Below are 15,211 nucleotides of genomic sequence, written 5' to 3'. Positions count from 1 at the left end.
CAATGACTTAACCTACAATGAAACCCAGTGCATCGGGATTTGAGTTTGGATATTACACTCAAATCCTCCTGACAATTGGAGAAATTTGTTAACGCCACATATACATATGGATCATCAAACTAGTATGAGTCTAGGGTCTAAGTGGCGAGGGCGATGACGACATTGCTTATGTGTGTTTAAACGAGGGATACGAAGTGAAATTATTAAGAATAGTATCTCCTATCTCAAGGATCTTCAATAAGGGAGAGGAAATGATCCATGATACTATTCGCTGTCTTTTGATGGGATCGTTGCCCCCGACACTCTTAGGTTGTCAGTAGTTCTAGCACGATTAGAGTGACTAGTCTGTGGACTGTACGACTTTACAAAATATTTATAAAAATAAAACAAAAATCCTTTTTGCATGTTAAAAAGAACACTGCATAAAAAGACTTAAACAACAGTTTTCGCATGAAAATCAAATAATTTTTCTATGAAAATTTATAAAAGTCCATGGTTAGTCATTTGGATTGAAGTTAAGAACTACCTCCTATAGATTGTCGAGTTGGCAACCCTTACTCAAGGTCGGGAAGCACACAACACAGCTCTAAGCCCCCACTTTTACCAATGTCTTATACTCAGTCCTGGTCTTTCATGTGTGGCTAAGTGTTTCGTTTGTTTGTGATTTCTACGACTCGTTTTTCTAACTTTTGTGCTGAGTTTTCTCGTCTTGTTTAGTTTTTCTTGCAAGTTTATTTAAATCTCCTGCAAATCATGCTACGCTCGCAACATTAATAAAACAACAGTAGCAGATGCCCAGGTACGCTTTTACAGTTTATCTACAGTATTTTACTTTATTGCATTTTACATTTCAAGTACATTTTATTTACCTGCAGTTTGCTTATTCTCCATACAAAACCAAAACTGAAACAAAACGAAACCAAACATTGACACCAAAATTGTGAAGCACAAATCACCAATCTCAAACACTTAAACCCTGGAACTGTCGCGACGATAGTAGTTTCGGAGCTAAATTCGTGGGCAGCGCGGCGAGGAATTCAGACCGAGCAGCAAGAGGATCTTCTTAAGCATCATCTCTTCCTAGCATAATAACCTATAGGACTTCGAGGTAGCTCGCCTAGCGCGACATAAATCCTCACTTTTTCCTTAGGCCCCTGCACAACCATGTTGTGCAGCATAAGTCCTAACTCGCCTTAGGTTCCGAGATTGTTATTTGTTACAACGTAAACCCTCTTATCTCTGCGGGCTATTTACATAATCGGATATTATGCAAATATAAGTCCCAAATAATTAAATTGACAGGATTAAACATTCAAATAACATCTTCTCTAAAATGCAGCCACAGAGTAGGATAGTCTAGAATCCACTTTTTCCTTAGGCCCCTGCACAACCATGTTGTACAACATAAGTCCTAACTCGCCTTAGGTTCCGAGGTTGTTATTTGTTACAACGTAAACCCTCTTATCTCTGCGGGCTATTTACATAATCGGATATTATGCAAATATAAGTCCCAAATAATAAAATTGACAGGAAAAATTGAGGATTAAACATTCAAATAACATCTTCTCTAAAATGCAGCCACAGAGTAGGATAGTCTAGGATGCCACTCCCATTTGTCTTTCCACGTCCTACCGTGAGAAATTAAACTTTGAAATCTTGAAGACTAGAACCACTGATCATTATCGAGAGTTTTCTCAAGTGACCCCAGTTATTTGAGATGTAATTAACTATAGGGGCTTGCCTCTATAGAGAACTTGGGACCCAGGTAAAATAAACTCTATTTAATCTTTGTATTAGATAGGGGAATTAATCGGTCATACATAAAAGGTTCGCAGACCAACGGATGTCACCAATCTCTTAGTTTGCAGGATTGAGTCTATCGCTGAGATCTACACTTATCTTTCGGGAGGGTGTAGTATTCGCGGTATCAGACACGATTATGCAAACTATCAGACTAATGTGGTCTCATTTTTCAAAAATTAAAACATACTACTTTTAAAACTCAAACTATATATCTTTTATACTTAAATTAAATTTCAAAAATTATTTTCATTTACCATATTTTCAAAATCAATCGAAAAAGTTGACCGACAACTACCTTTCACTTTGAGTGTGAATATTTTGTGTACTTTGCACCAAAAATTACTTAAGTTGTCAAAGTATGAGACCTTGAGAAGAACTTAATAAGAGAAATGAAATCATCATGAAAAAAGAATGTTCACGGATCAATGTAACACCATGATCATTAGCTTCCACCAATGTTAATCTAATATTGATTAATTATTATCTTTTTCAAATTTGCAAGGTTAGATGTCGTACGTTCATTAACATAGTATCAAGCATTATCAAAAGTTGTCCTTAGTTGAAGCTTTCTTGGGAACTTTTTGTTTTATGTTGTATTTTTTGCACCATCTTGTGCTGCCTGATTTCTTATCATCAGCTTACCACCCCAATCAAAATCAAGTAAAAACTCCAAACCATCACTTCAATAGATCATTAGTCAGCCATACATATGTGCTTTCAATTTTATTGCATTTGCACATCGTTCAAAAGAAAAATATTTGCTTGCATTGAATTTTTATATTTTTTGTGACAATTCATTGTATTTATGTTTTTTTATAAATTAATTTTTTTTTACATATACATAAATTTTAATAAACTCGGCATATTATACAACTTTATGGCTTACCAATTTTTTTGATTCTATCATCTAGACCATCAAATTCCAGAGAGCACTCATAAAAATTCTTCTTTGAATCTAGTTGTCTTGATATTTTCAATATCGTTATTCAGAGTATATATCTATATAAATCTTGAAATTGTAATGTAAGAATGATATCGGTCGTTTGTGATAGCAAATAAAAGATCTAACCATCTAACTCTTGCAAATCTTCCAAAACTTGGGGCTAGGCCTAAAAACATATAAATCACAAACCTGATCTCAAACCCATCCAATGTACGGACAGTTACCTTGTAGGCCTAACTCTCCTTCACCACCTTTTAAACCTTACAATTATCGTGTTGATTCATTCCCAAAAGACAGCTATCATGATTAAAATGAAGATAGATGAAGCACCATAACATCCACCCTCATAGATGAGCTGATCATTAGAAAAAACTCAGTAGTATTTCTTGACAATTGCCACTATTATGAGGAACCACCATTTATATTTGATTATATCGCCTTCAAAACCAATATTATAATGAGGAAATTACTTAAAGAGCTAAAGATCAATCAACCCTCTTTTGACAGTCGATTTGACCCAAGAGTTCACCTTCAATCACTAACCTGCATGGACTAATATTTCAAATAGTTGAGCACGTAAAAAAATGCAGAATCAAATTCACACATAATAAAGTCATTGCCTATGAAAAAACTTAATGATAAAAGAATAAGTGGATGACTACTATCAATTCTTGGGATGAGATCGAGACCCTTGAGTAAAAAGTTCAAAACATTTGCCCCTCACCTATCAGAATCAACTTAATAATGAATTAATCACTTTTAGGCAAGGATCAATGTTGATGAAAAATCGTATGACTCATTTGGATGAACTTATTGTTTATTATAGCATTATCAAAGGCTCTACAACCATGATCTCAAAATCTTAATATGACTTGCAAGTCAATATCAGGTAAAAATTGCAGACTCCATAAATCTATTCCATGGAGGATGCTTCTCAACTTGTCCAAATTAAACAATATACGCAGACACTAAACCACAAGAAGTTCACCACCTCTTTTAGGTGAGGATTTCATCCCAAGCACGCTTCATTTATATCTACAACTCCTAATGGATCACAAGACCCTAAAGTAAAGGGGCTAGCTAGAACTATTGGGTCGAAGTCTTTAGTATCAATTGCTTCAAATGTAGCAAATTTGGTCAATATGCAAGTACATGCCCCGAATGGAGTCTTTGTACTAATGATGGGAATTCAGAGAAGCCTAAGGACCTCTGTGATGAGGCTAGTGATGCATATGAAGCATTAAATGGAACTAATCTTATAATCATGGATTGTATCTTGATCACAAGTTGTCTGAACACAAATTAGAACTGCATTGGTGTCCATGAATACTTTAGTTTTTGTGGCATTTTATAAATCCCATTCATCGATGGCAACTACATGAACATTATTATTACATCTGCCTTGGCCTAGATGCAGCCAATCTCACCAATCAAAGTGCATGTTGATCATTCGCAAAAGACATGGTCTCCTCAAGGGGACTTCACTGCCAAACCCTCTTCTACTCTATGAGAGCTTGTTGCATGGCCTTCAACAGAGATCCTTACTACCACGCCTTACTATTAACTCTACTCCCACCTAGCACTTACTTGCCAATGGAACACCCAATCTCACATTCGACCACACAGGCCTCAAACACCATCGACAATGTTATCTTGTAGTAGAACTAAACTAACTTTCCCAACTTGAGATCTTCTCTTGAACTAGTATCATGAAATAAGCATAAAAAAATGGAACATTAAATCTGCCTTGGCCTAGATGTGGCTCATGTCATGAGTTCCAGCCAATCTCGACACTCACAATGCATGTTGATCATTCGCAATAGACATGGTCTCCTCAAGGGGACTCCACTTCCAAACCGTCTTCTATTCTACGAGATCTTGCTGCATGGCCTTTTTCGCAGATACCTACTACTACACCTTACTATTAACTCCACTCCCACCTAGCACTTCCTTACTAATGGAGCACCCTATCTCACATTCGACAGCACAGACTGTCAAACATCGATGACAATGTTACCTTGTAGTAGACCCACACTAACTTTCCCAACTTGGGATTTTGTCTTGAACTAGTATCATGAAATAAGCATTGAAAAAAAAAGTAGCATTAAATCTCCTTGCCTGATCTTTTGCTTAATTTATACTTAGGAAATTCTCCACCACTCACCTCTTCCAGATAGTGGCTTCAACTCTCTCTTCAAAAGAGTTCCCAAGTCATACAAATTCTTCGAGTTCTCAAATCTTGGCACACGATGCATAGATCTTAAGTCATAGAGAGTAATCTTTTGGCACACCCTCATATCTACTTATTCTAGCTGTGACCATTTCATCGATACCCATTGTTTTCAACCTTGTTGACGACTCAATATCTCTAACCATGCACTCCGTCTGAAACTCTAAAAACACTTGTGGCACTTATAGCCTTTCATTGTTAACATTTTTAATCATTTATCGAACTTGTATTTTTTGCAAAAATTAATATCATTTTCTTCTTATTTATTTAATTATCAATTTTGCCTCACTTTTACTTGTTTCTTTGTTCATCCATTATTTGAGGAATGTTCATCCCCTATTCAATGACATGTTCTAATTTTCATCTCCTAGTTAAGGAACTATTTATCCTCCATTTAAAGCTTCCACTAGCATTCGTAGATATCCATTAGCCTTTGCTAGATCTATACTAGCCTTCATCGATATCCCTTTGGCATTCACATATCTCCTCCAACAATGGCGGATCTCAACCTGTCACAAATCTCCACAAATCTACATTAACCCTCTAAGAGATCTCTAATAGAATTCAAAGATACCTATGGCATTCATAGAACATCAGTCTTCATGGACACCTTCTGGTTGTCATATCACATTCGATATTGCAAATCTACACATACCGTCACTGATCCCAGATAAAAATTGCAAATTTTCATCAGCCACAAGATTTTGTATGTCTTTACCCTCACATCAACAACAACAATATCTCTGTTCAATCCAAATTGTTACAGATTTGAGCATATATTGCTATGGTTTCCGTTAGTTAGCCTCTCGCCTAATCTGATGTTATCTCGCGTTGATCTCTATTAATGAGCTTTGAATTTTTTGGGAAGAGTAATATGATACATATGTATACACACACACGCAAAATCATATATAAAAAGGATCTCACGCATTTATTTTCACAATATTTCCTCAACATTAAGAATATTTGAATTATTTTCTTGCTTCATTCTTTCTCCTGAATATAAGCACATATATGCTTAGAATTCATAGTAAATCAATAAAGATTAAATATTCCCATTATCTCTCTTTCTAATACAAAATATACATGTTTTTCCACTTACAAAATGAAGTAAATCAATCTTCAATGGCCTTCATGCTTAAATGCCAAGCCTAAACATGTTCAATAACATCGTAATGAATAAAAAAAGATCGATGAAAAATAAGAAGAGCGTTTCTGACTGACCTGCATTTTAAGTAATTCAACATCAATGATGAAAGAATTGAAGATTTAAGGAGGTATCTGAAAAATATCAGAAAAATTGCTCATTAATGCTAAGTGGCCAAATAAAAAACAAAAGTGTAAAATCTTTTGAAAGTAACAATTACAGTAATAATTATTTATGCAGTAACATAATGCAAAAGGATTCTACAATTTTAATACGCTGTAGCAAACAACAAACTAAAAGAAAAATCTAGAAAATTGATGGAATGCAATATGAACCCAAAACCTTAAAAAAAAATGAATGATACTGCAAAGGAAGACATGGTTGCAACTTTCAAGTACATTCTGCCCAATGGCATGTCATTGGTATCTTGAAAAGTAATTCAATGCATGAAATCAGTAACTTACTTCTATCAAATAGGTATGTTAATTTTCATTTTCTTTTCCAGTAGTATCACAACATTGGTTTTTGTTTCAGAACAATTTCACCGATTCAATTAAAATATAGCTCAGACTGATCAGTTGAAAACAAGACCAAAAAGGACCAAAAAATGAGATTCCATGTGGTCAATCATAAGGAATGGTCTGAAACAATTTGATATTGGAGAACATGAAAAAAAATAGAACAAAAAATAAAGAGAAATACTTTGAGTTTGAAAAAAATAAAAAATCCAGAGAATATGAAAACATCAAATTTTGGAAGTTTCAATCTTTGAATAGAGGGATAAACTCATCATTACTCTGATTTATGCATCTTATGAAGAGTATTAAGGCCATCTAGGCATTGTTGAAGAGTTGGATGCATGCCAACACGTAGTTGCATCTGGTATGGAGTCGATCCTTTCAGTAGTTGGTCAGCATCTCTTGCAATTTTCTCCAAGGATAAAACAATCCTATGAAACTCCCTCCTGCATTCCAAATAGAATACCAAAAATAGCGGTTCTTAGAGTCAGAGCGATAGCTTCAAGCAAGTATAAGAATATAATGAGCAGCTTAATATATACAGATGCAGCATCATGGGAAACATTCAAGTCAATACAGTGTCCAATTAAACTTCAATTTTCCAGGGAACAAATGATATTATTTTTTTAGCTACATCCTTCACGTTAAAATTCAATCGATCATTTCCAGAACGCACCCATACTTTCAGGTATCACCTCAAACATAAAAGAAACTAATACGCTTCGAAAACAAAAATAGCAAGCAACAACGACGAAACAACAATAGGTAAATAGAAATAATTAAAATAAGAGCTGCTCTTACAAAAACACAAATGAAAACGAGCAAGATACAATGGTGATATACTTTTGATAAAAGTCCTAGATGCATCGAGAGGTAGAATCGGTTCTCCCACAGCCCTAGATGTCTCTAAGAACATCACAAGAAGAAAAACACAGCAACCCACAAAACATGCATAAAAGAAGAACAAACCCTATGTCCTCTTTTTAATAGAGTCCTCCCACATTATTTCAAATTTTCCTTCTCAACTTTCTCTCCAAACTCCTTTAATTTATCCTCGAGTATGTGATTAAGGCCCTCGTGGCCCAACTTTCTCCTTTCCTTTTCGTGTCATGCAAATAGCGGCCCCTCTCCTTCACGCAAGAGAGACCGGCCTGTCCAGGAGGGACCAGTCCACTCCCAGGCATAACAATACTCCCTTCCAAAAGAAGTACCTTGTCCTCAAGGCAAAATGATGGAAATTATTTGTGGATCACCTCATAAGACTCCCACATTGCTTCATAGTCTGACAGTCATTTCCACTTAACCAATACCTCATTTGCTACCTCCAATTCCTCCGACAGTGTCAGCGGTAATGTAGACGAAAGTATATGATCTCCAATCGCACGTCTCAGTTGTGATACATGAAAGATCAGGTGTAGTGCAGACAATAGTGGTAACCTCAAACAGTAGGTCATTGTCCAGATGCGTGACAACACCTTATAAGGTTCAAATTATCGCGGTGAAAGTTTCTTGCTTCACCTCCAGGTCAATGTCTTTTGTCGATAGGGCCTCAATTTTAAGTATATCATGTTCCCTATTCAAATTACACCTCTCTTGTGTTCATCCGCTTTCCTCTTCATCATTTTTTGAGCTCTCAGTAGATGCAACTTGAGCTCTGCTAGTATCTTGTTCCTCCCTTACAAATACTGATCGACGTTGAATACCAGTGTAGCGATGCCCATAATATATCAAGTGAGGTGGATCCCGCCCATACAATATCTTAAAATGGGTGGTATGTGTTGCAGTGTGGTATGAATTATTATACCAATATTCGACCAATGCAATCCACTTAACCCATAACTTCGGTGTATCGTATACAAAACAACGCAAGTATGTCTCCACACTCTTGTTAACCCACCAACATTTGCCCAGCAGTCTGAGGATGATATGTGATGCTTCTCTTAAAGACTTTCCCTTACAACCTGAATAGCTCCTTCCAAAACTAGTTGAGGAGCACCTTGTCCCTATTCGATGTAATCAATTATAGCAGTCCGTGCAAACATACCACTTCCCGAATAAACACCAACTCAACTGAGACCGCCATGTAGGGATGTCGTGAGGGAACGAAATGTGCATACTTACTTAGACGATCCAGGACCACTATGATTATTGTGAATCCTTCTAACTGTGACAACTCATCGATAAAATCCATCATCAATTCTCCCAAAATCTTCCTCGGTAATGCTAATGGTTGTAGAAGCCCACCGAGTGTCGTGGTCATGTACTTATGTCACTGACACACATCACATTTTGTCACCATGTCCTCAACGTCTTTGCACATCCTCACCCAATAAAGCTCTGTCGCTAGACGACTGTAGGTCATATGTACCCCTACGTGTTTCTCGATCGCACTGCCTTGAAACTCCTGTAGTGATCTAGGAATATATTCTGACGCCTTTGGTAGCACAAATATCCCATAGTGGAGCAGTTGTTGCTCCCTAATGCATATTCTAGATGACTGTTTGGATCATGTAGTAGCTCAACTCTTATCTTCCTCAGCTCCTAATCATGTTCGCTCACTCGTTTCAAGACTTTCCACTCTAGGACCAAGGGTACCAACAGAGTCGTCAGTTGGAGTTCCTCCCACTTTCTCGACAGTGTGTCGGCTGTCTTGTTCTCCAATCCTAGCAGGTACTGAATCTCAAAATAGTAACTGAATAACTTGGATAGCCATCTCTGATGTTTATCTGTCACCATCTGCCGCTCTAGAGATACTTCAAATTCCTCTGATATGTTCTGACCTGAAAATGTCATCCCAGCAGGTAGGGCCACTAATTTTGAATGACCAAGATAATTGCCATCAATTCTCGTTCATATACCAACTTTAGCCTCGCTTTAGTCGTAAGAACCTGGCTGGAGTAGTCGATCGATGATTGGTCCTGCATGAGCACTGCTCCCAACCCGTACCCCAACGCATCCGTTTCCACCACAAATGATTACTGAAATTTAGAAGTGCTAATACCAGGACATCGGTCATGGCTCTTTTTCCATTTTTTTTTTTTCCCCCCCCCCCCCCCCCCCCAAAATTTGAAATTGCCTTTCTTCTGTATTTGGTCGCAATTAGGACAAGGTGTAATTCTCTCCTGTGGAGTCCTATACCCTAGGTGGTCAAGCATAATATCATTTATGTGATGTGTCTTGCATGTGCATCCTTGCACTATCGGTGTATTCTCCACTGGTATATGCCACCATATACTTGTGACGAATATTCGATATCCCGTGATCACTCATACTCCGACGAAGTAATCACAATGCACTGGATCACTTTGCATCTTAGCTGACTCACCCACTGTTGGTCGCAACGTGTTAGCGAATATTGCATACGAGGATGTCTCGGAGAGCAATATTAGCTATTGCACCATTTCCCCCCCCCCCCCCCCCCCCAAAATTTGAAATTGCCTTTCTTCTGTATTTGGTCGCAATTAGGACAAGGTGTAATTCTCTCCTGTGGAGTCCTATACCCTAGGTGGTCAAGCATAATATCATTTATGTGATGTGTCTTGCATGTGCATCCTTGCACTATCGGTGTATTCTCCACTGGTATATGCCACTATATACTTGTGATGAATATTCGATATCCCGTGATCACTCATACTCCGACGAAGTAATCACAATGCACTGGATCACTTTGCATCTTAGCTGACTCACCCACTGTTGGTCGCAACGTGTTAGCGAATATTGCATACGAGGATGTCTCGGAGAGCAATATTAGCTATTGCACCATGACTAGCATGCATATGTTGTATTAAGCTTTCAAGATGTCTAATAGGTGTCATTTAGGCTTTTCTTTTCTTATGACCTATTTTAAAAATATGAAAAAATTATATTTTTATTATGTAAGCATCATATTTTTTCAAAAATATATTTGAAACTATTTATATCCTTAGCTCGAACCATACATAATGTCAATTTTTTAAATTTTTTGTTCATACCAAACTTTCATTTAGTGTCACCTCTTAGAATCCTTGGATGGTCATGCTATTATGTCATATCCTCTTACAAACTTCTAGTATTAACCGATGAGACCCAGGAATTCTGTCATCTTTTTCAAACTCTTTTGTAATGGTCAATCTACCATAGCATCGATCTTAAACTAATTCACCACTACCCCGGTTTTGGTCACCACGTCTTAGGTACTCCACCTTTAATCGTGTAAATAAGTATTTCCTCAATTTGGCATACAACTAGTGCTTCATAAACGTCTCCGGGACTGTCCTTAGATGCTCCACATACTCAGTCTCTGTACAAATGTAGATCAAAATGTCATCAAATAAGACCAGGAAAAAAATTTCGAAGATAAGGTTGAAAAAACCTATTCATAAGAGAAGAAAATGTCGTTGGAGCGTTGGTGAGGCCAAACGACATCACTAATAACTCATAATGTCCTTCGTTTGTTTTGAATATTGTCTTGTGCACATCTACTGGATTCAATATCTAGTAATATTTCGACTTAAGATCAACTTTTGAGAAAATAACTGCCCTATAAAGCTCATCCAGTAACTCATCAATTACAGAAATAGGAAACTTGTCCAGCACCGTCTCCTTCAAATCCCGGTAGTCCACACAGAATCTTCAAATTCCTTTTCTTTCTTCACCAATAGGACTGGACTACGAAAATGGTTCACACTAAGCCAGATAATCTTGGCCTCGAGCATCTCTCGGATCAATTTTTCTATCTCATCATTCTGAATTTGAGGGTGTATGTATGGTTTGACACTGATAGAAGAAGCAATCTCCTTTAATGTAATAGTGTGTTCGTGCTCCCTCGAGGGAGATAATTTGCTTGGTTGTTGAAAGACATCTGAAACTGTTGGAGGAGCTGTTGGACTCCTTCAGAAAATCTATCAACTCTGAATCTCGAATCTCCTCAATGCTTTGCAACTCCACCAGGTAGACTAGCTCTGCTCCTCGAATCGACTTGATCATAGTTTTAAGTGACATCATAGTTTTGCATAAACTAGCATCTCCTCAAAATAATACATTCCTACCCTCCACTTGGAACTCCATTGTTAGGGAGTTCCAATCCACTTTCATCTCCTAAAGCGTTCGCAACCACTTCATCCCAAAATCACATCTGTGTTGCCCGAATCAAAGGAAGTCCTTCACTACTTATAGTCCATGTAGTATCAGAACCAACCCCTTACAAATTTCCTGACTTATCTCCATCTTCTCTGTCCCCATCATAACGTCAAAGCTCCATGTAGTCACCAGCTCCAACCCTAGCTTCTTCATGACCTGATTTGAGATAACATAATTTGTGGCCCCGCTATCCACCAACATCACAATTAGTTTTTCGTTGATCCACCCATTCACCTTCATTGTATGATTCGGGAGTAAATCCCACCATCAAATTTAGAGACACCTTCGTCACATCCAAATGCAAATGCTACCTTATGCACTACGTCCTCTGATTCCTCACTCTCTGTATTCTTTTCCTGAACTCAAAGAATCTGAAGGGCGTGTTCCTTACAACGGTGACCTGGGGCATGGGCATATTTCTCGTCACAACGGTAACATAACTTTTTTGCACTTTCATCCTGCACTTCTGTATCTGTGAGGCATGAAATTACCCCCGGGACAGATTCCCATCCGGGACAGATTTCCATATTCTTCTCATTCGGCGTCTCTCTTTCTGAAATGTCACCGTCTGGGTCCTCGGTGTCGTGGTTGTCAAGGTGCTCTTGTCCTTTGCTGATTTTTTTCACTAGTCTCTTATCTGATTTGTTTTTCTTCCCCTTCTAGCACATACACTTTCTTTGTGGTCATCCCAACAAGATCTAGGCTTGGATACTAATTTGATACGCTCCAAAACCAAAATCAGCAGGCAACAACGACGAAATGACAATATATAGATGGAAACAATTCAAATAAATACTACTCTTATGAAACACAAATGAAAACAAGTAAGATATAATGGTGATATATTTTTCGAGAGTTAGAGCAATTCTCCCACAACCCTAGACGTTGCTAGGAAAATCACAAGAAGTAAACACAACAACTCGCAAAACATGTATAAAACAAGAACAAACCCTAGGTCCTCCCTTTAATAGAATCCACCCACAGCATTTCAAATTTTCCTTCTGAACTTTTCCTTCAAACTCCTTTAACTTCTCCTCCTTGAGTATGTGATTAAGGCCCTCATGGACCCCACTTTTTCTCTGCCTCCTGCTGCGGCAAATGGCAGCCCCTGTCTTTAACGTGAGAGAGATCTTAGCCGCTCCACTTGCTATTATGGCAGGCCGGTTTGGTGTATCTTAACCGCTCTAGGAGGGACCAGTTCACTCCCAGGAGAAACAAGAACATGATTGAGATTGTGCGTGAGATTGGATCCGGATCAGTAGTTGAAAGTCAAAGTTTTGACTCATAGAAATAACCACTATAATGGCTCAAGGCTGCATATCCAGCCCTTCCATAGATCCTCCAATAATCAGAGCTTGATGCATTGCTTCTATAGATTCATGAACATATGAGAAGAATACCACGTTTTTTTAGTAAACTACATATATAGATATAGCAAAGCTCCAAAATGATCTCCCGATTTGTTGTAGGGTTTTAATTTTATTGAGATTTGAACTAATTTATGGTCACATATGTAAATAGAGGAAGTGCAGGAATTTATTTGCAAAAATATTATAATGCACTACATAAAACCAATTCATTAATAAAATGAACTAAGTTGTCTCAGAGCAGTTACTTCTCTATGTTATCAAGGCCCTAACCCACTTAGTGGAATAAAGGCTTGTTGTTGTGGTGGTGGTGGTGGTGGTGGTGGTGGTGTGTAGGAGATCCCTAACCCTAGTTGTCGGTGGTGCGCCTTAATCCTGCGAGAATCAATGTACAAAAACCCGAAACACCCATTTTCCTTTTCCTTAAACTTCATCCTCGCGAAGCAGCCGCGACTAAAGCTAAAAGGGACGACATTGCGGAATTCAACCTCGTATACAGTCACGATTAGATTAACCTGGGATGACAACAATGGGACCACAACGTGAAACCTTGGATACAATCGCGATTAGAGCTAACTAGGTCGCAGCGCGAACTCTCGTGATACAGTCATGATTAGAGCTAACTGGGAAAATGACGGAATCGAAGTGAACCCTCACGACACAGTCTCGATTAGAGCTAATCACACAAATTGATCGTAGACATGACAGGGAAGCCACAATGTGATCGTAGCGTACGGAACCAAAGGATCAAATTTGTGTGGTCTAGACTTGGGTACTTGTGATTGAGGATGCCTAGAGATGGAGATAATGCGGAAGGTAAAAGATTGGAGCTTCTAGGACATATAGATCCTAAAATTATGAAGATCTTGGTCGGGCTCATACAAGAAGCTAGCGTCTCGATGGGAGCTACTACCTCAACACGTGTTTCGATGCAGATGATGATAGATCTCCCTCACTCCGATATAAAAGTTGATGGATCAACCACGTATTTAAGTTGGTCACATCGCACTGACGTTGTTCTAGTAAGGAAGAGACTAGAGGAGTGTCTGACAGGAGTCGAGTCAAAGAGTGACAGTACTGATAGGGGGTGAGTGGAGGACCACACATGCCTTACTTTACACATGGCTAAACAGCTAGATAGATCTATTGATTGCTTTATCAATAGATGGTATTCAAAATGTGAGCGATATTTGGGAGAAGCTGGAGAAGATCGATGCTAGAGTTGAGAACAACATGAGAGCGTTTCAGATTCAACATGTCATCCCAGCAGGTAGGGCCATCAATTTTGAATGACCAAGACAAATGCCATCAACTCTCGTTCATATACCTCGCTTTAGTCATAAGAACCTGGCTGGAGTAGTCGATCGATCATTGGTCCTGCATGAGCACCGCTCCCAACCCGTACCCTAACGCATCTGTTTCCACCACAAATGATTACTGAAATTTAGAAGTGCTAATGCCAGGACATCGGTCATGGCTCTTTTCATATGTTCAAATGTTTGTTTTGTCCCCCCCCCCCAAATTTGAAATTGTTTTCCTTCTGTATTTGGTCGCAATTAGCACAAGGTGTAATTCTCTCATGTGAAGTCCTATACCCTAGGTGGTCAAGCAAAATATCATTTACGTGATGTGTCTTGCATGTGCATGTTGACCTCATTTTTAGTGAGGTATAGTCTTCCTCTTAGGGTTTAGGATCTAGCCTTAGGGATCTCCCTTCGACTATCTTAGAACTTTAGAAATGGAACCCGCCTCATTCTAGAAATTGAACCTACTTCCGTACCCTTTTGGAGTTTCGCGTGTGTGGTATCAACTTCTAGCACTTAGAATGATGAAACCAACATGAGGAAACCCAAAAGGGATTCCCATAGGTCCTTCCTGAGCCTTAGGGTGGTCTTTTGCACAATTCACACTCCCACGCACAAAACTTTGTAATTCGGAGAGTCGACACGTCCGATCGCCACGATTTGCTTCGTCTGTACTGTTACCCGTCGAAGGCTCGAATAAACCTTTTAAAACGATCGATCGCGGGTCGAGATTTTGTGAAATTTTGAATTTTCACGGTTTTCGATCCGATTGTCGACGCCG

General features: G+C 38.4%; 1 protein-coding gene across 2 annotated transcripts in view; it reads right to left on the bottom strand.

Annotated features, from left to right (window-relative positions):
* The window catches only part of LOC110019557 (uncharacterized protein At5g43822), a 44,703-nt gene that overhangs the window by 5,952 nt on the left and 23,540 nt on the right, over positions 1-15,211 (bottom strand). For both annotated transcript variants that reach the window (XM_020717272.1, XM_020717271.1), the window contains exons 4-5: positions 6,920-7,087; positions 6,201-6,257 (exon numbers count right to left, since the gene is read on the bottom strand). In XM_020717272.1, coding sequence (XP_020572931.1) covers positions 6,201-6,257; positions 6,920-7,087 — 225 coding nt within the window. The remainder of the gene's footprint in view (positions 1-6,200; positions 6,258-6,919; positions 7,088-15,211) is intronic.

This window comes from Phalaenopsis equestris, unplaced genomic scaffold, assembly GCF_001263595.1.
Source record: "Phalaenopsis equestris unplaced genomic scaffold, ASM126359v1 Scaffold000061, whole genome shotgun sequence".
NCBI classification, from domain to species: domain Eukaryota; kingdom Viridiplantae; phylum Streptophyta; class Magnoliopsida; order Asparagales; family Orchidaceae; genus Phalaenopsis; species Phalaenopsis equestris.
Note: the sequence above shows the minus strand (reverse complement) of the source record. Positions and strands in the feature narration are given on the sequence as shown.